The 24,034-nt window shown below is 41.5% G+C and overlaps 1 protein-coding gene across 2 annotated transcripts; it reads left to right on the forward strand.

Moving 5' to 3' along the window:
- The first annotated feature begins 85 nt into the window (after positions 1-85).
- Positions 86-7,401, forward strand: LOC308108418 (complement decay-accelerating factor transmembrane isoform). 2 transcript variants are annotated; one of them, XM_080461312.1, is made up of 13 exons: positions 88-296; positions 938-1,123; positions 1,244-1,343; positions 1,806-1,876; positions 2,320-2,502; positions 3,145-3,195; positions 3,353-3,451; positions 3,616-3,696; positions 5,375-5,413; positions 5,493-5,534; positions 5,631-5,682; positions 6,775-6,849; positions 7,075-7,401. In XM_080461312.1, exons 1-12 carry the CDS (start codon positions 221-223, stop codon positions 6,830-6,832), a joined length of 1,038 nt encoding a protein of 345 aa, XP_080317438.1. In that variant the 5' UTR covers positions 88-220; the 3' UTR covers positions 6,833-6,849; positions 7,075-7,401. The 2 variants fall into 2 exon arrangements, with proteins under 2 accessions (XP_080317439.1, XP_080317438.1); XM_080461313.1 differs by lacking the exon at positions 6,775-6,849 and having other exon boundaries at positions 86-296.
- Positions 7,402-24,034: the final 16,633 nt, after the last annotated feature.

A 24,034-nucleotide genomic window follows, 5' to 3' on the forward strand; every position in this document is an offset into this window, starting at 1 on the left:
GAAATAATACGTGTGGTGCGCTCTTATTGTGAAGGCGCGCACGTCTGGGTTGGTTTGTGGATGAACGAAATTAACTTGACTCAGTGGACAAAAGTGGCTCGTTTGTTGATTCGGAGCAGAGACACGCCGGCAGCTGCCTGAGACGTAGTTTTCCTGCAGAAGTTGGAGCGAGCGGGACGGACCTCAAACTCTCACAGGTCTCCTCGTGCAGCCGCCCGGCATGGAGGACTTACTGGATGTCACTGGACTGCGCGCGCTTCTCCTCTTCTTCGTCCTCTTTGTTGTGAGGGCAGCAGGTCAGCTCAGCTCGCGGCATCCCCCCGCCGCCGCACACTTAATGCTTAATTAGATCAGATTTATCAAGTCACGCAAGAAGAAGGGGCTTCTGTTAAAGTTTACAGCTCACAACGCCAGACAGAGACGCCAGTTCCCTGGTAAACATTTGACTGTAGGAGACTTTGGTTAAATGTTGGATTAAAAATATAGAATTAAAGGAAATATGGAAAACCTAAATACCCCCAGAAATTCAAGATTACTAGTGTATTTATTTTATTAATTTATTTAAGTATTTTTAATATGTATCTTTTTTAAAACCACTTTAGAAATGCAGTGTATTTCGCACATAGATTACTCAGAACTATATTTATTTTGCCTTTTCTTTTTTCTTCTGTCCTCATATTGACAGCTTTTCAAGGATTGCTTACATACTTTATTTTTTTTTGTTTATTATGTGCCAATTCACCTACTTTGTCTCGCTTTACAAAAATAGATAATCCAATCTCCAGTGTCTGTTAACTCTGTTGATTACTCATTTGTTTCCTGCTTTCCTCTGTCCACACGTGTAAATATATGTTGTGACCTCTGGTTGATGAGCCTTCACTCTGAAGCAGTATTGACACACCCCCCCTCTCTCCTTCTTGCTTTTTTTTTCCGCCAGCTGACTGCCCCAAACCTCAGGAAAAAGAAAATATTGTCCTTACTGTGGAAGCACTTCTAATGAATGACTTTCCAGAGGGTTCTGCTGTCGCTTTAGAGTGTGCCAAAGGATATGTTAAGGACAGCGGGTCTGGGATTACAACCTGCACTAAGGACATGTGGAGTGAACCGGATCTCGTTTGCAAAAGTGAGAAAGTGGACCGCCACTCCAACATGCTTCTCAGATGATCCAGTCTGATGAAATATATATATATGTATATATATATATATATATTTTTGAATCCTGCTGTGTTGTTTTCTCTTACAGAGAAAGACTGTGGTCCCCCCAAACCTCAGGAATACATGAGGTTTAATACCAGCGCGGGTACCCTGTTTGGCACTATAATAAACGTATATTGTGATAAAGGGTGAGAGTGAATGTTATATGTTATGATTCATTTAGATTCCATCTTACATCGAGCAGCTGATCAATCAAACAAGTAACTGTAGACCGGGCGGCGCAGCCCGAATAACACGGAGGAGGCTTTTCAGTCACGTTCCTTTCACAATCCAACATTTTTCTGCCTGACAAGTGCTGTAAATTACTGAAGTCGACATCATGAAATCCAAAGGCTAATGGAAAAGTTCTGCAAAGGAAACAGAACGCACTCGAAGATAAATATAAGCATTGCCAGAATGGGCTGCGTCACGTCTTCACTGATTATAAACTTGGCTCGGCTTTTATTAAGATGGGTGTGTTCTACCATGCCGCTTATTGAAACTCTCCAAGAATGTGTTGTTTGAGTTGAAACTGGCTTTTCAGATTCTGGCGCATTAAGTCCTGCTTAAATAACCTGGACCCACGTCTTTCCCCGTTCGTCATTCCACAGCTACCAGATCATTGGGATGAGCTACAAGCAGTGCTACGCTACGGGATGGAGTGGAAGAGCCAAGTGTGAGAGTAAGTGTTTCTCCCCTCGTGTATTTTTAGCAATAGCACCGTACCTCACCAGTCCGTCATGTAGCCCACAAACCGTCACATTCACACCATCAGGAGAATTAATGACCATGTTTTTTTGGGGGGGGGGTTTGTGGCGGGAAAACCACACACACACACACACACACACACACACACACACACAGCAGGGACTTTTGTCACTATCAGGCGAGAGTGTTAAACCGCTGCGCCACCGAGCGGGTCACATTGTGGTGTAAACCTCCCGGCATTCCTACAAGGCAGCCTGCAGGAAAACCCTCATTAAAGCAGGAGTTTGGATATTACAGTGTGCTTCTCCCTCCTCTCTCAGTGACTCCGCCGGTATCACAACTTCAGTGATAACTGGTGGTATTCCAGGTCATATGAAAGGGTTAAAAAAAACCAATTCCTTCTTATGATTTCCTCAGTTATAACATGTGACAAACCTCCTGCGGTGGCCAATGGCAGAAGCTCATGGGATACTCAAGATGACCCAAAGTACGGAGAAATGATACAGTACACCTGTGAGGAAGGGTACGCCCTCACTGGGCCGGACACTATCGTGTGCAGTGAAAATGGTGAATATCACTCCCAGCCTCCTGAATGCAAAGGTAAGATCATCTCTTGCACGTGCTTTATTTGTTACTTCACGGGTTTTATGCCGACGAGAAGCAGGCTCAGATAGTCGAAACCCGACTCGTACTATATTTTTAATGAAGTAACTTTTGTTACGATTTTGTACGTTTGAACCAACATTTCTCTGCAACCTGTGGATCAGTTTCATTTTCCCTGCAGTGTGAAAACTGTCTGCAAGGCCTTTTCTAACAACTTCTGTTCATATAATTTAATCAGTTATTGTTGATATAATAGTCTAGTAACATTTAGAATCATAACGGGTGCATGGTTATTTGTTATGTTTTACACTGGTAAATGTAGTTTGCATGCTGTAGCATCCTCACCTGTCTAACCTTTGTGGTGTTTTATGACGCAGCAAGTCCTTCCATGATTTCAAACTGACACGTGTGCTCTCTAACTCTGCTCACATTTATCCTTTAATAAAGTCTGCGGACTAAAGAGTAACCTTCTCCATAACGGTTTCTACAAGCGGATAGAGACACGACAGATGCCGCGTTTTCTCCTTTGTAGTCACTGTAATTCACTGTACACGCAAACTGCATCACCTGCATGATGAAGGCTGATGAGGGTTTATGTTTTTTAACCCCAGATAAATAGAGCAGTATTCTTATTCGTAGGTGCAACAACAGAAGGCGTACTACTACAGACTCCCACACTTCCAGCACGAGGTATATAAATGACTAAATAAGCATTGGAAACGTTACTCAGACGTTCTTCATGTTATTATACATCGGAATGTCGCTTTTACATCAGTTGAATTCCTCACCTCCTTTCAAAGCTGAGAAAAAGTATTAACGGTAATGATCATTTATTTTTACGACACAGAAGCTCCCACTTCCGCAGCCTCGTCTGCCGAACCCACGGCTTACAGCGATAAAACCTTCACAATCGCCACGGCGCCGGCAGCCTCACCTTCAGAACGAGGTACGGGGGGGAAAAAAGCGTATGAACTCGACACCTGGCAGCATGAAGCGTCATGTGCATGTTGCATGCGTCACAGATACCCTTTCAATTTAATCCTGTCCGGACAAGACAGACGATTAAAGGTTGGGGTTTCTTTTGTTTGTTTGTTTTTTTAAATCGTTCAGAAGGCGGCAAAGACATTTTCAGAAGTGAAGATGAAGCTGCAACAACCAGTGTAACGTCGACTTCGCCGTCTTCGCTTCAAGGTACAGAGATTTTTGAAAAACGGTCAAGAATTCAAATTTTACGTGAAAATTTTTATTCAATCAGTTGATTTATTCATGCTTTTTCATGCTATTACTGTAAAAGGAAAATTGTTTGTTTTTTTTTACATGTAAAGTCAATTACTCAACAAGTAAACAACATTAGAATGAACAAGAGATTTTATAACGCCACTCAGAGCAGCTCAGACTTATACTGTGTGTGCTTATTGGATTACACCCTTATTTGTTTGCTTGACAATTTTAAATGTTTAACAACTAATTCACAAGTTTAACCTGAATTCATTGTCGGATTAAAAAAAGAAATAACATTTTGGGGAAAGACACTTCATTGCTTTCTGCCATTTAGACTTGGATTCATAAAGCTTCTTTCAACACATAAACTGGCTCTAAAACGATAAATTGTGTACTCTGCCATTTTTGTGAAGTACTTGCAAGCAATATTTTGTCTGTTAATTATGATCTTTAGATCTTAATGTGTCTTTTATGCATGCAGGATTTCCACCGTCTTTAAACTAAACCAGTAAATACTAAGAAAAAGTCGGTAGAATCATATGTAATGAGGAGATACCGCCAATATGTCACTTTTTCTCTCTGCGCCAGAAAGCACAAATCTGTTTCTCCCAAAATGCCAAACTACTTCCTTTGACCCACTAACACAGATCTCAAAGTTTGTCAATCATTTGCATTATTTCATAAAGTTGGTTTATACGTGTGGGACATGTTCACATCTGGAGGGAGCGGTTCGCAGGATTTAAAACTCGATTTCAACGTTTTTAACGTCGGGACAAACGATGAGCATCATTTTGGACTTTTGCTGTAAAGAATATTCTGAAACGTTATTGTGGTGAGATTTGTTTTTTATCAGGTAAGAGCTCATCAACGGTTTATAAGATGTATAAAGGCAATTAAATGACGTGGAACTTCAATTACAAGTTCCCTGCAAAGATGCAGCATTTTTGTCGTTTGGTTCCGTTCGACCACGACTCGTCAGAATTGGTTTGAAACGGATCTACTTCAAAAGTAAAGGGTAATAATAAGGGACTCGTTTAAAATTTATAGAATAGTTAGTTCACCTTTTAATGGTCAGGAATATTTATACATGCGTATAGTCTCATGCCGGGCAATTTTATTTATACGTTCATTTGTTTGAACATTTAAGAATCAGTCTGATTCTGTAAATGTCTTAATAGCTTTACGTGAATTAATTTATGTTAAAAATTTAACTTTTTCTTTTTTTAATAATAACCATTTTGGGTCATTAACTTCCACCATACAGTAATTTCTCGAGCCGTTTGTTCTGGGCGGAAGTTTGACTCCAACGGAGCTTCAGTCGAACCTCACCTCGGTCTGTTTCCCAAGCTGAGGCTCCAAACAGACTCCGCTCCTTTGGCTCAGTCGACCGTTCAGATGGCAGCACTCTCAACCGCACCGCAGTTTATTTTAATCAAACCAAACCTGACCAGCGTGAACATACCCTCGCCGATTGTAACTCCTTCAAAAAATTGTGTTTAAAGTTACTTTTTCTCCCCCCCGAGTGAAACATTCAGCAATCTGTAGTTTGTAGCGGGAATTTCATGGGCTGATGGTGTTTCTGACGTAGCCCGGATCGTGTCCGTGGTGGTTATTTACAGCCTGAGTAATATTGTGTTTGTTCTTGCAGGCAAACCGAATAAGACTGAAGTTACTAACAGCAATGTTGGTGAGTCATTCAGTCCCAGTCTTTATGGACATAATCGTGATTATTTGCTTTGTTGTTAACGTCCATCTTTTTCTTTCAGATTATATACCGGTTATAGTCAGTGTGATATGTGTCTCATTAGGTAATGTACAGTTCTTCCCTGTGTAATTCATACAGTAACTACACTTCATGGCTGAGCCACGAATTGTAAAAGCTTTGTGAAATTTCTTTGTTGCAGTCGCATGTATAGTTGCATTCTTTGTACACAAGTATCTTCTGAGGAGAAAGGGGTAAGATTTTACATTTCATTCTTCTCTTTTTTTTTTTTTTTTTTGCATGGCTTGTATTTGATTATGCCTCAAAGCTTTCACTGGTTTTCCTTCCGTGTTGCGCTTCTTTCGCTCCTCTAAGGCTTGCACGCCTTTACATGTTCACTTCACTCGATCCCCTGCATTACACACTGAAGCCATTTTCTGCAAACTGCAGAAGTATGAAGCACCCAGCAGCAATATTCAACTCTGCAGCAGTTTTATTATTTTTATTATTCCTGTTTTGTTTTTGTTCACTGCTTTGTAGTTTCATGGGAATTTAGATGTGTGTGTTCCCGGACTCCCGAAGAATGAGGGAAGTCAACAGGAAATCCTTTAAGAAAATCAGCAAAAAAAACTTGGCAGGAAAGAGTTTAGGTGTTTTTTTTATTTTAATAATTGAGTTCACTGTACATAAAAAAACAAGTTTCGGCCTTTTTGTTAGTTTGTTCTGACCTGCATTATGCTTAAAAACTCTCAATGTTAATGTTTAGCGAAACGGCTCAGTTCAAACTGCTGAATATTTTTGTCAATCAGCACATCTTGATCATCTCAGGTTAAACAACGTTTTGATATGGCATTAGGTTAAAAAAAAGAAAACCTGTGCTGCAACTTAAACTGCAAAATAAATGTCATTACGCAACTGAGCAATGCTGCAAGCAGCCTTTTGAGTCTCTGTTTTTAAACTGAAACGTTCCATAAGTATGGAGGTTTTTCACGAGTATTCGTATATTTATTATTGGTTGCAGTTGAAATTCCTCCTACAATCCTGATTTTATCTGTCTGCACACACTGTTAACTCATTAGAGGGCCACTCGGGTTCAACGTCCAAATTGCTTGGATATCAGTGTTGTTTAAACAGTAAAATTCAACATACTCATGCCTTGCCAAAACATGCCTTTTGTTTCCTTGAGACTGTGCTGTCACTTCAAATTTCAGTGACTAACACTTAACACTTTGGATTACTATTTTATGAATGCAGTAAATCATCATTGGCTCACTAATGAAACCTTAACAATAATTTAACCCAATTCAATAATTCTGACGCACATTCCCTATCTGATGGCACCGTAGTTCATATGACACCAGAGAAGACCTGAAGCCGGAGTTATTACAGTTCCAAAATCTTTAGATTGCCCGCCTCACCAGGTATCTGTCATTTTCTGTGCATTTGATATTATGAAACAGTCAAAACTACCAAGAAGCATTTATATCATTGTTTACCTATATGCAGCTTACAATGTGATATTGTTTTACCATGATAGTGAGCTCAGAAGCATTAATGATTTGCCAGTTTGTTTGTTTGTTTTTTGTCTGCATGAAGCTGCAGTTCAACATTTTCTTTTTTCCCCTTGTTTTCTTTTCAACTTTCAGCTCTGTGAACAGAATGGTGCCTCTCCGCTAAACATCATGATTCAGGAAGGACGTGCCAATGAGCTGCGTCAGATCTCACTTTCATAACGTTGCACTTGAAATGACAAATAATGCAATCTACTGAATAGCATTGTAATTCAAACAAAAGCACTTTTTTGTATTGTTTATAGTTTTTCTCCATGTCCCGTTATTTTAACACACAATTGTAAATATTTATGTGCCTCTTTGTGTTATTTATGATATAAACTGGTGTAAACCCTTTAACGTGGGCTCTTTTGTGTTTGATTAAAAAAAAAAAATAAATAATAACATTTTAGTTTTGAGACATGTTGAAGCTGCAAGTTTTCATGTTTATTAACATGCGGTTTCATTAAGACAGAGCCCCTAAAGAAGCGAGTTCAAGAGGGACACAATGTGTTGAATTCAGTTTGTGGACTGAATGGTGACTGATAAAGATACAATCAGTTGCATTCTTCGCCTCCTGACTTTCTTTTCATCATTGTCCATTGTTCTGAGGTTCTCGCCGTGAGCCGAGCGCGAACCTTTGATGAGAGGAGAATCCCACCTCGTCTCTCACCTTCCATTAAAACATATGACCACACAAGCTGCACGTGAAAGGTCAGGAGAGAAAAGGAATTGCGACCATGAATTTTCAACTGAATGAACGTTTTATGTTAACTTTAAATCACTTGTGTGTGAATGGCAGATTCTTTAGCGCAATCGGAGCTGGAAAATTTTTAACATCAAAATTTCCACATTTGAGAGGCATTTTGTTTTTCATGTTTCACAATACCCAGGATATATAGATCCTGCATGCCAAAGGGGAAATGCCTTTTGTTCTGAAGGAATGTTAAAATTTAAAGCACATGTAGAGGCACTTCTCACATCTTAAAGTGTAACACTTTCTTGTTCCTCTCGGGGAGAAACCCAATGAATGTGTGCTCTGTCACGGCACGAGAATGGGATGGAGTCATTATCCTGGCAGGGGTGTGGACCAGTGCAGAGAAAATGCACCATAAAATCTGGTGACACTGTTTCATTGTATCCTGGACGGCTGCCACGTCAGAGGTTTCTGTGCCTTTGGGGGATCAACGGAGGGCTTCTCCAGTCTGCACCATTAACAGGTTTCAGTAAATCAATTTTTTTTGCCATCGTCTTAGTCCCTTTCAGGCTGTGACTCAAAGAACTCTCATTTAAAAGTTTTTTTTTTTTGTTTTTTTTCCAAATCACATAGAGACAAGTGTGGTCATAGATAAAATATTTATGGAGTGCGACAGTTATGAAGACAGTTTTATACCACAGAGGAGAGATTTGTTGTGTCCCACAAGGGCCTCGATAACAGTGGTTGTATAGAAGTCGTCAAGCATCCTCCACTCTGCCTGCCCAAAAAGTAAAAAAACAAAAAATACAAACAACTAACAGCTTTCTAAAGTGTTACACCCAAACCACAGTGAAACCACATTCATTTGACTGTGAACTTCAAGCCATTATTTGATTTAAAGTACTGGTTTGGGTTTTTGTTGTAGTCATCTTGACAACATACCACAAGCAAAAACTAAACGATTAAGTTCGTGGTCAAAAAGTTTTTCATTTTGTCCTTTGAGGTCAATGAATTCACAAGTTTTACCACTTCAGACTACTGAGCTTTTAAGTCTTCGTTAAAGTCTCATGAAGGTTTTGCATGTTAAGTGAAACTAAATGAGCTGGGGACTCGAGACAGGCAAGCAACACAGAAACAAGAACAAGACGAACCGTGGTCGTGGCTTAGTGAGGAATACAGTAAACAACAGTAAAGTCTTTTAACAAATTTAGTTTAACTTGTTTGGAAACAACATTCATAAAACTCAATGTGGTGTACATCACTGAGAATTTATGATTGGTTTCAGTTTATAGTTCTTTTTAAATAATGTAGAGTTACTTTACTAATCCCTGTAAATGAAAAGTTAGTTATTTAATTCTTTCCATTGCTTCTCTTGATAATCAACATACAAGTAACGGCATTATAGTAAGTGCAGGTCAGTCTGAATCACGTATTAACTTGAGTTGTAGTTATCTGGGGGACGTTTATCAGTCTGAATGCTGCCGATTAGTTAATCGATTAGAAGGAATTTACAGTGGAAAAGGTTGGTTCTTTTTATCCCGGGCCGCTATTGTATCACAGGTACTGTGTATCCAACATTATTTTAGGTTTATGTGCAGTCGGGCGTCCTTCATGTTACCAGTAAACCACGGCTAACACGCCGGCTCTGTGAGCAGGGCTGAGAGAGACAGCAGCTCTGCAGCAGCGACAGCTGTTTTCAGTCAAAAGCAACAAACACACAGAAACGTCAGTAAATGTACCTGTTCGAGTGTTTTCACTCCTGCCAACAGCAGTGGTATTTACAATGCCCTTTTGGGCAATGACGAAAAGGGTTTTTCCCTCCTTTTTCCACATAAAGGAACCAAAATTAAACCCAGTGGTGGGTGGCCATTTTCCTGAGTTAGTTATAATATCAGACGACAGCCAAGAAACGTGTGCTCAACAAAATTGGTTGCAGAGAGCACTGGCTGATAATCATCGACTTGTACTTGAGGGTCAGACAAATCTACAGGAAGGTTAAAAGGTACACAAACCGGCGGAAAGAGAGGTTACAGAGTTAATGCTGTAGGGTAATGTAACGAGGGTTAAAGAGGCTAATGCGGAACGATGTGCTCAGTGGATTCATCAGAGTCCCTCAGCAGGCTGGACCTATAATGGCATAACTATAGAATATTGTGGAGGGTGACCTAAGCCAGCCTTAATTATAGGCTTTATCACAGAAGAAAGTTTAAAGCTTAGTGTGAAAAAAAGCGTGATTAGAAATGTCCACGCGAGAGGATCCTCTTCACATGAAGCTCTGCCGTGGAGTTTTTGTCTTTTGGAAACTCTTTGACCCTCAAGTAAGCAAGTACTCTGAAAGCAAAGTGTTCTATCTAAATCTTGGAACATACGATGGAGTGTCAGCTGTCCTCTCACGGATATTTGAATGACAACAGGAAATGTACAGAGTGCCCTCTCTTCTTAGTGTTGTTCTTACCACTATCGCTGGAACCGACCCTCCTCCTCTCTTAAACCCACATTTTCCACTGCAGAAGTACGGCACCACACCCATCCTGGCTTATTCTGTATCAAAACTGTGCCAAACTCTTCAAAAAAAAAAAAAAAAAAAAGAGCTGTGAGAGATTCACAGCGGTAATATGTTAGTCAGCACCTGTTGGTTTTCCACTTGACCTCCGTGAGTCCCTATCCTGTTTACGTACCACAGGAACGCGGCGATGACACGGCTGTCCATCCTCTCTGAGCAGATCCAGATCCAGGGATTTCTTTTTTGTGCTCAGCCGCCTTCAAAGGCTATTTGGATTGTGCATTCGATGGCAGTTGTGTGGTTCCAGTGTTTGCACGGTCGCCTCTGATATGGATGGACTTTACCGCGCTCGGTTCTCAAAGTATTTGGTGCTTGCTTTACTTTATTGGCAACTGGTTGTAGCGGCAGCTAGATATTGTACAAGCTGAAAACCTAAGAGAGCCGGAGTCAAAGTCAATTACACACATTTGCCAGTTAATTTCCTTTGTGTACACTTCAATACATATTTCGAGTTCAGTGACCATATTTTCATGTCATAGTGTCTTACAGTCAAAATGCACTGTTAGAAATCCATCCACATATAGTTTTCCTTGTATGCCTCTTAATAGTGTGTCTGTCCGTTAATGAACTCGCAATAGTAGAGAGACTGTAAAGCTGTAGTAAATGTGATCCAGTGTGGGGATGATGAATTTGTTTTTCAGTTCGGTGAAGCCGTTGATTTTGACGTACGATTGTCGAGTTAAACACACTGACGATCATGAACGAAGATGGAAGTTCTGATTGTTAATGAATGAATGTATAATTGCAATACCGCTCTCAGTTCAAGATACAAAGGCTTTTTTTTTTTTTTTATCTTTTCTTGTCAACATTTCTTAATGACTGTTGTTTATCAAAGTCTGCTCTTTTGGAAGTCGCTTGAATGCTGTCCAAAAAACAAAGATCATTTAATTTTGATAAAACTACATTAAATGCCCGAAGCCACTTATTTACATTGTACATTTATCAATATTTAAAGAGAGTCGACTTGGAAGTGTTTGTGTGCACAAGTTAATAGAGGGTGATAAGTCAAAAGTTCCCATCAGGAAGTTTTAAATAAAATATGATGACAGCATCTTTGCTGTTTCCTGTTACATTAACTTTTCATGACTATTATCAGTCTTCATGTCCTGGCAGAGCTCGCGGAGGAGGAAACGCTCTCACGCATGAGAGCCTCTCTTTAAACCTGTTCCAGCTACACGGTCAGCCATGGGGGGGTGTGGGGGGGACGGGCGGTGGGGGGGGACGGGGGGGTTACACATAGGAAGTGATGCAACTTTACACACGAGTTGAACGAGTCAGGGCATCACACCGACAGACTAACTGATGTGGTACAGCAACGTGGAGCTTAACTCGAACAAAGAGATTACTCACCACTGTTTATAAAACATGCGTCTGCGCTGAATTACTCACATAGCAACGCATAATGTATTTCAGCACGGCTTTGGCGTGCCTCAAAAAGAATTAAAAAAATAAATGAATAAAGGGGGACGAAACCTCTTATTGGTTATGTGCTTGAGACGTCTCTATAAAGTTGGTCTCATGAGTGGAGCGGATGGAGTCTTTAAGAATAAGACAAACAAGACATAAATGGTTCCCACTGAGGACTCGGCCTTGGACCAAAAGCAGATGTTCAGTGTGGATCGAGGTTTCAAAGTAAATGTTTATATGCTTTTAATGGAGGAGCTCTCATTGTGAGCACCTTCAGCAATGTGGATAATTGGTTTTTACTTAAGTGACTCTCTTTTAAGTCCATCCCAAAGGTCACGATAACATAACTTACAGCAAATGTAAAGACAAACTAAAGTGTATTTGTAATAAAGATGCTCATTTAAATACTAACGTACCCCTGAGAGGGTCTTACTTCACCCTGAAGACACTCTGCCTCGCCCTTTTCTTACGTCAGAGTGCCCTGTTCTGTGGACGTGAGAGCGCAGGAGTTCACCACGTCTTCCAGGAAAGACGAGCTGATAACGCACATAGTCAAGCCTGTGCTTGTGATAACCAGCTCCTCGCTCCGGCCTTCCAGGGCGCCCGCTCGAATCAACCGCTCGCAGAGTTTCCTTCCGATGCCACATAAGAGAAGGCAATACGAATCAGGTCCCCCCCAAGTGCAGCACATTACCAGATGTATAAATAGAAAAGCATAAATAGAGACAAGTCATCAGACTGAATCAGTAACGTCTATCTAAAGTTTGCTAACATTAGAAATCGTAACCCACTTATTAAGTCAGACATTCATTTATATCGTTCACTATATTTCTTTTCACATTCGTCAAACTCCCCCTTTCAAAGGTAAACAGTTTTTTTTCCTTTATGCCACTTCAATTTCCAACTTTGCAATGATTAATCTTTCATTCTAGCCGTCAGTTTTACTCCCACATCTGCTGAGGTCTCAGGGGAAAGTAACTGGAGGCCTCTCACACACTCGCCACATCACAGCGAAACAAGCATGGCAAAACAAAGTAGAGCTTCAGCGTCATCACAGATTGATGGCGTCGCCAATGATATCATTTTTTTTTTCAACCGAGGCACTCCCAATGACTCACCTTGGCTAAAGCCAGAGAGCGAGGAACACTATACGGGCCCAGAAAGGCGAATGCTTTGGCTCGCTATTGATTCAGAAACCCCCCTCTGTAATTATATCCTCTTAATTATCCTTGGCTTCTTGGAGACACCACAGTTAAAAATAAGGTCGTGTTATGATTTGAGTTTCGTCCCTTTCAAGAGCAACCATTCAATATTTCATGCCATTTCAGTTTAGTTTTGTCTCGGCTGCAGGACACTTATCTCACTGAGAAGGTTAACAAGTGCTGGGGCAGTCATATAAAGGTGGTGGTGGACGACACGGCTTCTCACTCTTCTTTTGAGAGAAAATGTCAGAGGAGTTTCTGGGGTGTTGAAAGGAAGACCTTCCAGCTGCTGCTGGTTCAACATAATAACATAATATTAACATCTGACAGCAGATCAGTAATTCATTGACCTTAAAGCCAGCGAAGACCAAACACGAATACCTTAAAGTAGAGCTGTGGCTGACAGAATGATTTTGGAACGTGTAAATATTTGGGTTGAATGACATTTTTTTTATAAAAAAGTCAATTTTATATGTCAGAACTGCGAATTGAACTTTAATGATAAGTTTATAGAAAATAGATACATTTGGGTAAAGTTCTGTGAAAGAAGCAAGCAAATGCATTATGTCAATGAAAAGATAGAACCTCAGCTTTAGAGTGTGTGTGTCCTTGCTTTAATTACTTTGCAGTGATCCACGATCTTGTTCTGACAAAAATCCTGCAATCACAGAGTTTTGCATGTTCTAATGGTCAAGCTGCTGTTTTCAGCCTGTGGGTACAGTTAGGTTATTATTAGGGTTTGTTCATCCATGATCTGTACCCCTGGGAACCGGACCCCAAACGATTAAGGTCAAGAAGATTAGTCATTTAGTTATTGTGCATTTTATTTTATTTAAGTGTGTATGCATTTGTCTTATATATCCATGTATGTCACATATTGAATACATGTTCTGTTACATCCTATGGGTCACTTTCTAAAAGGTGGATCAATAAGACGAAACAAATATGTAACATAAAAATTGTAACATGATGTTTATGCTGTCTGTTCTTTTTTAATGATGTGTGACAAACCTAAACACTAAAATTAATATTCACATATGTATTTTGAACAATCATTATTGATCATTTCTTTACCTGTTAAAACTGCAGTTGATAATCTAAAACTACACATTTCTAAACCAACACTGTGACGGGTGTTAACCTTGACCGTGAGGGTTAATCGTTCATAAATTTTCATTAAAGAAATGATCAATAATTGATTCAGAAAGACTAATGTTTTAATGCAGGTGTCAGCGAAGTGACCTGGTTGAAAAGGTTGATCGTTGTAGGCTTGATATTTTAAGCTAATATTGGCTCTTACCCGCCATCAACTTTCCAAGTCACGAAGTGTTAGAACAGTCGGCAGGCATGTATTAAAAGATGATATGCTATAATTAAATTCAATTTAAAACTGGAGGATTCAAAAGAACGGCCTCCGCTGCAGGAATGACAGGCTCTAATTGAAAATTCTTCAATCCGTACCTATGGAAGCCGACTGTGAGGTTCTCTCTTTATCGAAACCAAACTGAAGTGACACTGCAGTGACAGGAAATTAATCTACACCTATTCTGAAATGAAATGCACATAGACACACATACTTGCCTGCTAAAATTTCAGCCTTGTGCATTACCTAGAATAAGCCTGTCTCGTTTGATGTTCACGAACACACACACACACACACACACACACACACACACACACACACACACACACACACACACACACACACACACACACACACACACACACACACACACACACACACACACACACGCAAAACACGACAAGTCAAACTATATTTGCCAGTTGAAAACAGTTTTGCTTTAATAATGGAAATTAATAATCAACATCCTTACGTACAAAGTTTGCTCAAATTAGTGTTTTTGTGGATATTGCCGACCCCGTGGTACGTCTTAGACGCAGTCACAATCATTTTCCTTTATTCCTGTGAGCAAATAACCAGAGTGTGTCTACTTTTCATTGTGGGAGGAAACTGGAGAAAACTCGCACAGAAACAAGAGAAAACATGCAAAATCAACAGGCTGAGATGCCGTAAAGCAACAGTGCTTCGCCCCCCCCAGAGTGAATATTTAACAGCAATTTAGAAAATATGCATTCACTTGTAAAGCTGCACAAACCCTGAAACCACAACTTCTGGTCTAATGAAGCATAATCCCTTCGCTGTGCCAGAGGGTAATAATGACACAACTGCAGCTGCAACTTTAATACAGCATGACAACGTGACTTGAATTCAGTGAAAGTTGAAGAAGATTCCTCTTTTCCATTTTAATTTAATTATCATTATTTTTTTAAATCACTTCAAGGATTCTTACTTGGCGCGCTTCGCTCATTCGGATGAAAAGCAGTACAAGGCCGCCCCCGTGTGGATCTTTGTGGAATTGCATCATGTATGTTGACAGTCCCTCCACATTGTAACCGATTTCAAATGGTGCTAGACATGATGGAAACTCTGAACACCAGACGAAAACGGTCAACCTTGGTGAGGGAGGGGGGGGGGGGGGGGTGTCGGACAGACGGATGACCTGAGTCCAGCTTGGGTCTGACCAGAGGGACGTCCACTGTGCGTAACGTGTTCCCACTCAAGAACACCGATTTCAAATGGTGCTAGATGGGACTTTACACTCTAATACACCATCTGAAACCAGTTCCCTGGGGAGGAGGCCCTGAAAAAAAGATCTGTAAGTCTGAAGTTACGTCCCCAATCTGAAACCAGAGAAAAAACAATTATGAGCAGTTTGTGACTGGTTATGAGGTGCAAATGAAATTGTACAATCAGATCAGAAGTTCCACCACATTCATTGGTTGATTCCTAAATAACAGAAGTTATGAAATGAATGCATAACGGCTGATAAGAAAAAACAAAAACAGTTCAACCTGTCAGGCTTTACTTTTGATTTTAATTTTGATTCTTGAAGTGGGTTCAGGAGGAAAACTTCAATGACTTTGTTCAATGTTTAGAAGAACTGCTGAACTTATACAATTTGTTTGTAACACTCTTTGAGTTAAGGTGTGATGCTAAAATGGCATATAACAATGTTTCATAAGCATAATTTCAACCGTATTTAATGTGAAACCGCATTCCTACCTGTTTTCCTAGTTTGTAACGTACACCTTTCTGAGGATCTATAATTAAGTTGATGCTGTAGCCTCCTTTTTTCCAGAGAGAGAGCGAGCATTTTAAAAAGAAATATATTAAGAGACAAAGAAGGAAAAACCACTGAGTCATTCACATCTAATGATGTACACAGCCGCTGAATTCCTTCCATTAGTACATCAGATAACCACCATGAAGGAACCGAGCTCGAGAGCTGACAGGCAGCAGTGATGGACCTTTACAAAAACTTTGTATGAATCATAGTGAGAAAAAAAATAGAATCCACTCAAATCCCTGTTGTAATAGGATCGGGTGTAGGATAGTACTCTGGGTTTCCCCTCAGACACCTTGTCCTGCTATTGATTCAAGTAGGGAGGACTTTGATCCAGGACAATAAAACCAAGTCCTGAAATAGGTAAGAATCTAATATACTGAAACAGCAGCGCCACACCAGTTAATATATGAAAACCCACTGGGTTCTATTTGGAGGTCTGACATTAAAAGGCTGGATTTATCCTGCTCTGTCATTTTCTCAGACGTTGTCCTGTGATGGGAAAAGGCGACGTAGCAACTAATCCCAAACCGCCATGTGTCTTTCAGGGACAATTTCCTTGTCGGTCTGCGTCTAATCCTCTTCACTGATGTTATAAAGTGTCTGCTTCTGAAACTAAATGTTGTGTACAGTTTCGACAAGACTGTGACGGTGGTGTTGGTATGCAAATCTTTGCAGTGGCTGCAGGCAACAGCGGAGCGTCACTCTGACCCTAACAGGTTGACAACATATCGTTATTTATTTATTTTCAAAAGGCAGCACTTTTTTTCTCACAAAATATATCAACTTTAGGAGGACCTCAGGCAGACAGCGCGTCATGAGCCTGCAATAGCTCTTCCACTGGGCTCTGTCTTGTTTATTCCGACTCCTCCCACGTGACTTTACTATATGTGAACTCTGTCTCTACCACCCTCTCCTGCCGCCTTGTTCTTTTTACTACGCGCTCTCTTGGCCGTCCGCTGTGTGTGCAGAGGTTGCTTTCTGCATTGGAGCCGTTTTGTTCTGCCAAGTCACCTGACCATTTATTGCTTTTTAAAGGCACATCAGCCCCCCCCCCCCCCTTTCTTTTTCTTCAGAGCAACACAGAAGAGAATGACACAACTATTGGTCTCATCGGTAGCCAGCATATCAAGCTGTGCGCGTCTCTAGCAAAATATACAAAGTCAAGATTGAAAATAAACCCAACGTGTTGAACGTCTCTCAGTTAGAAAGTGATGGATCTGACAATTCTTGTGATTCCGAAGAGCCTCGTTCACTTGTGCAGACTGCTGGCAGACAATCCATGTCAAAGGGAGTGTCCCTGAGTTAGGTCAGGTGACGTAAACGGAGCGGCAAAACGTCTGCATATGTACGACACCGAGTGTGTCACCATGGAGGGAAGGGTGTGTGCGTGTGTGCACGTGTAAACAGGGTAGGTGGTTAATCCTCTTACAGATTACAGGTCCTAATTTATCAGGTGTGAGAGGGGCAAACTCATGGGGGGGGGGGGGGGGGGGGGGGGGGGGGGGGGGGGGGGGGGGGGGGGGGGTGATATGTTTTTTGTTTTTCTTAAACCGCCTCTCAACAATCGTGCTGCCGAGGAATAACTTTTCTTCAAATGCTGAAATGTAAAAGTAAAAGAAGTGGTATGTGTGTGACGGTCGGGGGCCGTAGCTCACAAAGCTCGCCACAGCTCCAGTGATACTTTCAAAGTTGCCGTCAGCTTTTGATGTGTTGCCATGAAAGCAGCAGAATTACAAAACAGTCACATGACGCTCGACCGGGCCAATCAGGCTTCACTTCCTGGTGGCTTTGCCTGCACTGACTACATCCTACTAGTACCAAATGTTCAGGTCATATAATAAGTTGGGATATCTCCTTCTGTGTTGCATCAACCTCTCCCGGGGGCAATAAATTGCTAAACGTTTACTGGAGCGAGACACTTAAACATGAATAACGAGCTTGGGACTTTGTTTTATCTGCCGCACTATGGGTAGAGAATAAATAGAGATGGCTTGATTTACACGTCATGGTCCTCTGGCTCCGACTCGGCCTGTTAGGAAACATCAGATTCCTCGCTGATAGGGAGAGTGGCTTGATGCGTTCAACAGTCAGCGGTAAAAGCACACATTGATTCGGGAGATTAAAAATAAAACTCTGAATCTGTAAGTTATTTTTCTCCTCCAGAGACGGGAACGCGGTGATTGCCGTTCCTCTATGTTATTATTTGTATGCGATACAATACATGTACGCAAAGAAACATCAAGGCTGTATAAAAATAACTTGTGGGGTTTCTTTGCGTTTGGTTTTAGTAGGTTTCTTTTCCCATTTTGCAGCACATCAGATGCCCAGCTGGTGCCAATACCTGCAAACGAATGCAGCCTCACACGTGTCTATTAATACATCATCATCTGGCAAGGCCAGCAGTGCTCCGAGTTTAATTTTAGCACTGTCATCTCTCGGCTCTGTGCCTGATCCTATTCTTTAATCTATATGTAGGAGCCGTGTTTTAAAAGGCAGTGGGTCACTTGTCATTTTCGCTCAAGGTTTATCCAGGCTATAGGTGACGCTGCCCCCCCCCCCCCTGCAGGAAACGCGTCCATCAGTAGATTCAGGCCAGCGTCTCTCCTGTAGAAATACCTCCGGTATTAGCCAATCTGAAATTGCTTTGTTTTTGTTATAAGTGTCATGGCAGAACAAAAGTGAAAATGTCTCCAAGATATATGAATAAAATTAAAACTCAATACGTGTGTTTGTGTGACTTAGGCGTGAGAGTCCCCCCCCCCCCAAAAAAAAGAATAACAAAATAACTCCCGAGGTCACGTTGTGCCTGTCGGTGAAAGTGGGTCACTTGTTCGACTGGTCAGCATCAGGAGATTTGGCCAAAAAGGTACAAGTGCGTAGGGTCGTACTTCTCACAGTAAGAACAAGAGATGGCTTCGAAGTTCCTAAAATCCATCTCCTAGGTAATGACTTCTTCACTATTTTCAAACAGAGCACAAGCGAATCGGAGATGTTCGGCAGTGAGATCACCCAGCGCTCATTATGTGATTAGCTTGTGCTTCTTCCCATGACCTTTACCTGTTTGTTTCAAAACTACCATAATGACATTCCCCCGGGAGTCAGATTTCTATTGAGTACACATAATTAAAGTTCTAAAGATCCCCTCCCCTCTCCTTCTCTTTCCGTCTTTCTGTTCCCGTCCCGCTGCCCGTGGTTTAGCAACTTACGAGGCCTACTGCTGATTCACTGCACCGAGCGAACAAATGCACTTGGCAGGGTGGAGTCTGCTCCTCCTGTGTGCCCCACATTCAGCCCGGGAGCCTTGGGAGGTGATGAAGTCGTGTCCCGGCTGTCTCATTCGGCCGATACACCAGCAGGAGGCACCACACCTTCCCTCACAGGATTATTGGGAAGGGGCAAAAGGCCAGCAGCCATGCTGGTGACAACAACAGTGTCATCACATCCAGTGTTGTCAGCCTCCTTTTGTGTTCCGTCCGGGGTGCATTACAGTCTCTTTGAAAAGGATGACAAATCTGTTAAATGGCTCGCTCCTCTAAAGTAACAGGATGAGTTCAACACCACAGCGCCACACTTTGTGTAACTTGAATCCCTGGTCTTGTATCAGTACAAAAAAAAAAAAAAAAAGGTAAATACTGTGTTAATAGTGTCACTATGTCTGAATGTGTGTGTGTCAACATCCCTTTACAGCAGATGATGTAGCCCAACATAGTTACTCAATAGCACCCCCTGTGATTGAGAAATACAGCTTGTTTTCATCATACCAAGTGCGCACTATAAAACCAGATTACTATTAAGGGCCTCCGGGATCGACGTGACGCAGCGAATGTTGTTTGGCACCTGAAACATAAATCAAGCTGCGTCACAAATGTGTTGCTCACTTCACACTGAAGTTTCTCTTTTCCTTGGAATCACACACTCACAAGCCAACGTGCGTCACTTTGCTACCGCGTCCAGTAAAGTGCATTCATTCTGGGTTTTATTGTCCGAAGCTCATCCGGTAATTGTAATAACACTGTGTAGTGATCATAATAATAATAAAAAAAAACAAAAACAAACCACGAGGCCACGAAGTGTAAAATGATCGTGCCTTTATGAACTGCGTAACATCGCCCGCTCCCCACAACAGGATTACGCACTATCCATCTCTTGCGCAGCATCCTATTCCGAGGCTCTTCCTTGACACGCCATCCCTGCCCCGCACCACGCTTTGTTTACGTTCTCGTTTTTAACAATAAAATCGGCCACAAGTCAAGTTTCGGCTCCAGCCCCACTCGGGTGTCACGCCGTCGCGAACATATTCAACCATCGCAGCGGAAATTCCCACTGGATTGCATGTGGCTTGTCGGACTTCGCCGCTGACGCAGTTTCATTTACCTGTTGTCACATCGATTGTGAAACGTCATAATTTAGAGGGGGAAAAAGTGCCCACAACCCGGTTCCCCGACACGATCCCGAGCCTTCTATGACAGCCGATACAGGACTTTAATCTCCTGCTCACTTTCACGGCGGCGCCTCTGGGTTTTTTAATTCTTACCTTTCCATCCAGCACTCCAGTGGTTATGAATTACCTAGTGGCATTCTCGACGCAACATACGCAGCATTGTGTCGCCCCGGCCCAGTAACAACATAAAGAACTTACGTGTTTATCCTAAGCCTGTTTTCCTTCCGTGCCGAGGGAGGGTCATCAGTTTCCCGGCCGGCTCAATTCAGACCCGGTCCTCACCGGACCGTCCGTCCAATAGACTCTCGTTTCAGCCTCTAATGTCTCTCTTACCAATCTCGGAGCGCACGTTTGTCCCAGTGTATTCCCTCTAACGATTTTCCATAGCGCAACACCGGGACCCCGCCCCTGACACTCCCCCGGCCAGTGATTGGTGCCCCGGCTGGAGAGTCTTTCCTCGTCGCCACAATCACATGTGGCTGACGCATGTTTACAAACATCGGCTGAAATCACATGGTAATGGCGACGTTTTTTTGGGGGGACATTTTTTATTTTTTTTTTATTTTTATTTTCTTACCGTAAACTACCCGCTTGTGACGCGGCTTCCAGATGTCGTGTTCACATCGTAGTCATACCTTGTTTTATTGATTCCATTCATTCTTAAATTACAGCCTCACATAATGGAAAACAAAAACAAAACATGTATTGGATGTACAATATGATTTTGTGGACATATAGAGGTATTTGTACATCTGGTACATGTATTCACTCATTTATTTATGAAATATACCACATATCTTGTGTGAAATCATATATATATATATATTTTTCATGTATATATAGATATATAGATATATATATCTATATATATATAGATATATATATGATATACATAACGCATAACTTTAAATCAGCCACAAACCCAAAGGTTGAGATCCTTTTCAATGAAAGCTTTGTGAATTACTGAAAAACTCAAGCCTCCTTAAAAGTCGTGAAGTACACATAATAAAACTGAATAACTACTTACCAGAGTGTTGGAATGAAGTGCTCCCTCTCAAAAAGGTTTGATAACGCATCAATTTGTGTGGTGACGAGACAAAAAAAAGAATCTTTTCAATCAGTTCCATGTTTGTTCCAATAGATGGCAGCATAACACTCCGTCTGAGTGTTGGCTGGGACATCGTGTGCTTTCTTTTAATGTCTTAACCCTTGTATTATGTTAAGGGTCAATTTGACCCATTTCAGTTTTTGAGTCGACTAAAACATTGGTTCCCCTTTTTTTTTCTTCATGAAATTTTGTGACTTTTCCTCATCTAGGGTCATCAACAGGTGTGTAAAATTTGGAGTCTTTGACATGTAGTGGAATGTCTGTGCAGAGTTTACATACAAAGATGATGTTGCGGGTCATTTTGACCCGGACACTTTAATGTGGGTAAGGAGCTGTTCACATCCAACATATACCTGTTTCTTTGATGTACTTTGTTTTGACTGCCTCTGCCTCTGCCATTTAGAGAGCAGAGATCCAGGTTTCTGTAGGGGAGGAACTTTCTCTCCCTTCTCCTTGTCACTTTTCTCATGTCATTTCTTTGACGAACACACCAACAATGAGCTCCAGGAGATTTACCACTGAAGAAGCTTTATCACAGATTTTGAACTGGGATAGTGAGGAAGAGATTTCAGAGACAGAGGATCTTTCAGAGACTGAGGACCATGTTATTGATGATCCTGATTGTCAATTTTCCTACGATGATGAGGATTCAGAAGAGGAGTCTCCCGCCATCTCTCCATCAGATGAAAACCAAGGACTGCAGCGATCCCCATCCACAGAGAGGACATGGGCATCTAAAGACGGTAATATAAACTGGTCAACATCACCACACCAAAGCCGAGTCAGACTGTCTTCGTCGAATGTTATCAAAATGACTCCCGGTCCAACAAGAGTTGCTATCACACGAGCTGATGATATTCAATCAGCATTTCAGCTCTTCATATCCCCACCAATAGAGAAGATCATACCAACTTGGAGGGGAGGCGTGTATTTCAAGAGAAATGGAAGCCACAGGATCAGACTGACTTGCATGCTTACATCTTTCGAGCAACAATGTCTTTGGAGACATTTCACAAGATATCTCGTGTGATCCGATTTGACAACCGTGACACCAGAGCTGGTCGACGTGAAAAAGACAAACTCGCTACAATCAGAGATGTATGGGATAAGTGGGTCGAAATTCTACCTTTGTTGTACAATCCTGGTCCCCATGTGACTATAGATGAGCGCTGTCCTTTCCGACAGTACATGGCCAACAAGCCTGCCAAGTATGACATCAAGATATGGGCAGCCTGTGACGCAAAATCAAGCTATGCAAGGAATATTGCAGGTGTACCCTGGAAAGTTGCCTGGAGAAGCATCTGAAAAGAATCAGGGGAGGCGTGTGGTGCTGGAGATGAGTGAAGGGCTGCAAGGTCATAACATGACATGTGACAACGTCTTTACATCCTACCGCCTTGGAGATGAACTTCAGAAGAGAAAGCTGACTGTGTTGGGAACAGTCAGAAGAAATAAGCCAGAACTTCCCAGGTCATCTAACAAACCTGCTGTGGATCCAGTGGATCCAGGTGTAAAGAAACAGAAAAGATGCCAGGTCTGTCCCGCTCGAGAGGACAGCAAAACAAGTACCTCCTTTGTGAAATGCAAGAATAACATCTGCAGAAAGCACACAGTTACATTCTGTCCATCATGTGGAAAACGTTGGAAATGTTGGAGAGAAAAAATTTGATCAAACAGGGCAAGTTAAATAAAAAAAGAGAAATTTGTTTGTGAAAAGAGAAAAACTTTAAATAGTTCCTAAATATAGTGTTGAAATTTAAAATGTATTGTATGTCACTTTTCTAAATGTTTATATAATCTTAAATAAAGTTAGTTTTGGTTGAACCTTGTTTTTTGACTGTTTGAGTGGATTTACACGTTCCGGGTCAAAATGACCCGCAACATAACCAATGTAATTTTTTTTCAACATAATACAAGGGTTAATTCAATAAATTATATATCCAAACAACGTTATATAGAGTCACTGGATCTGTAATGTTTTTTTTTTTTTTTTTATGTTTTCATGCCTCCTGCTGTTTTTTGTTAGTGATTGAAACTCCTGCGCATTCACCTTGTGTGTGTGCGTGCGCATGTGTGTGCGTGTGCATGAGGTGGTTATTTTTGATTTTATGAATCAGAGGCAGGCAGGGAGGCGAGGTTACGATCAATCAGTTTGAGTTTGGGTCAAGGCCATGCTTTCTTCTTTTATTTTATTTGTTACTCATTCCTGTATTTTCCGGTAAGTCTCGTGACTCACGTCTCCACTGCGATGACGTTGTTCTCCGGTAATCGACACGTGACGTCACTCCAGTCGGCTCGTGGCGGGGTCGCCTCACCTGCGCGTAATTAAAGAGATTACCAACTCCTCGCGCCTCTTCCGGTACACAGACCCGCAGCATTACAGGTAGAGAACGTGAGCGGGCGCTCTATTAAGACTTACTGAGTGACATATTTTAAAACACATGCACAAAAAGCGCGTTTATTTTTTGGACGGAACGCATTAACGGTGA

This window comes from Lipophrys pholis (genome assembly GCF_963383615.2).
Source record: "Lipophrys pholis genome assembly, chromosome: 4".
NCBI lineage: Eukaryota > Metazoa > Chordata > Actinopteri > Blenniiformes > Blenniidae > Lipophrys > Lipophrys pholis.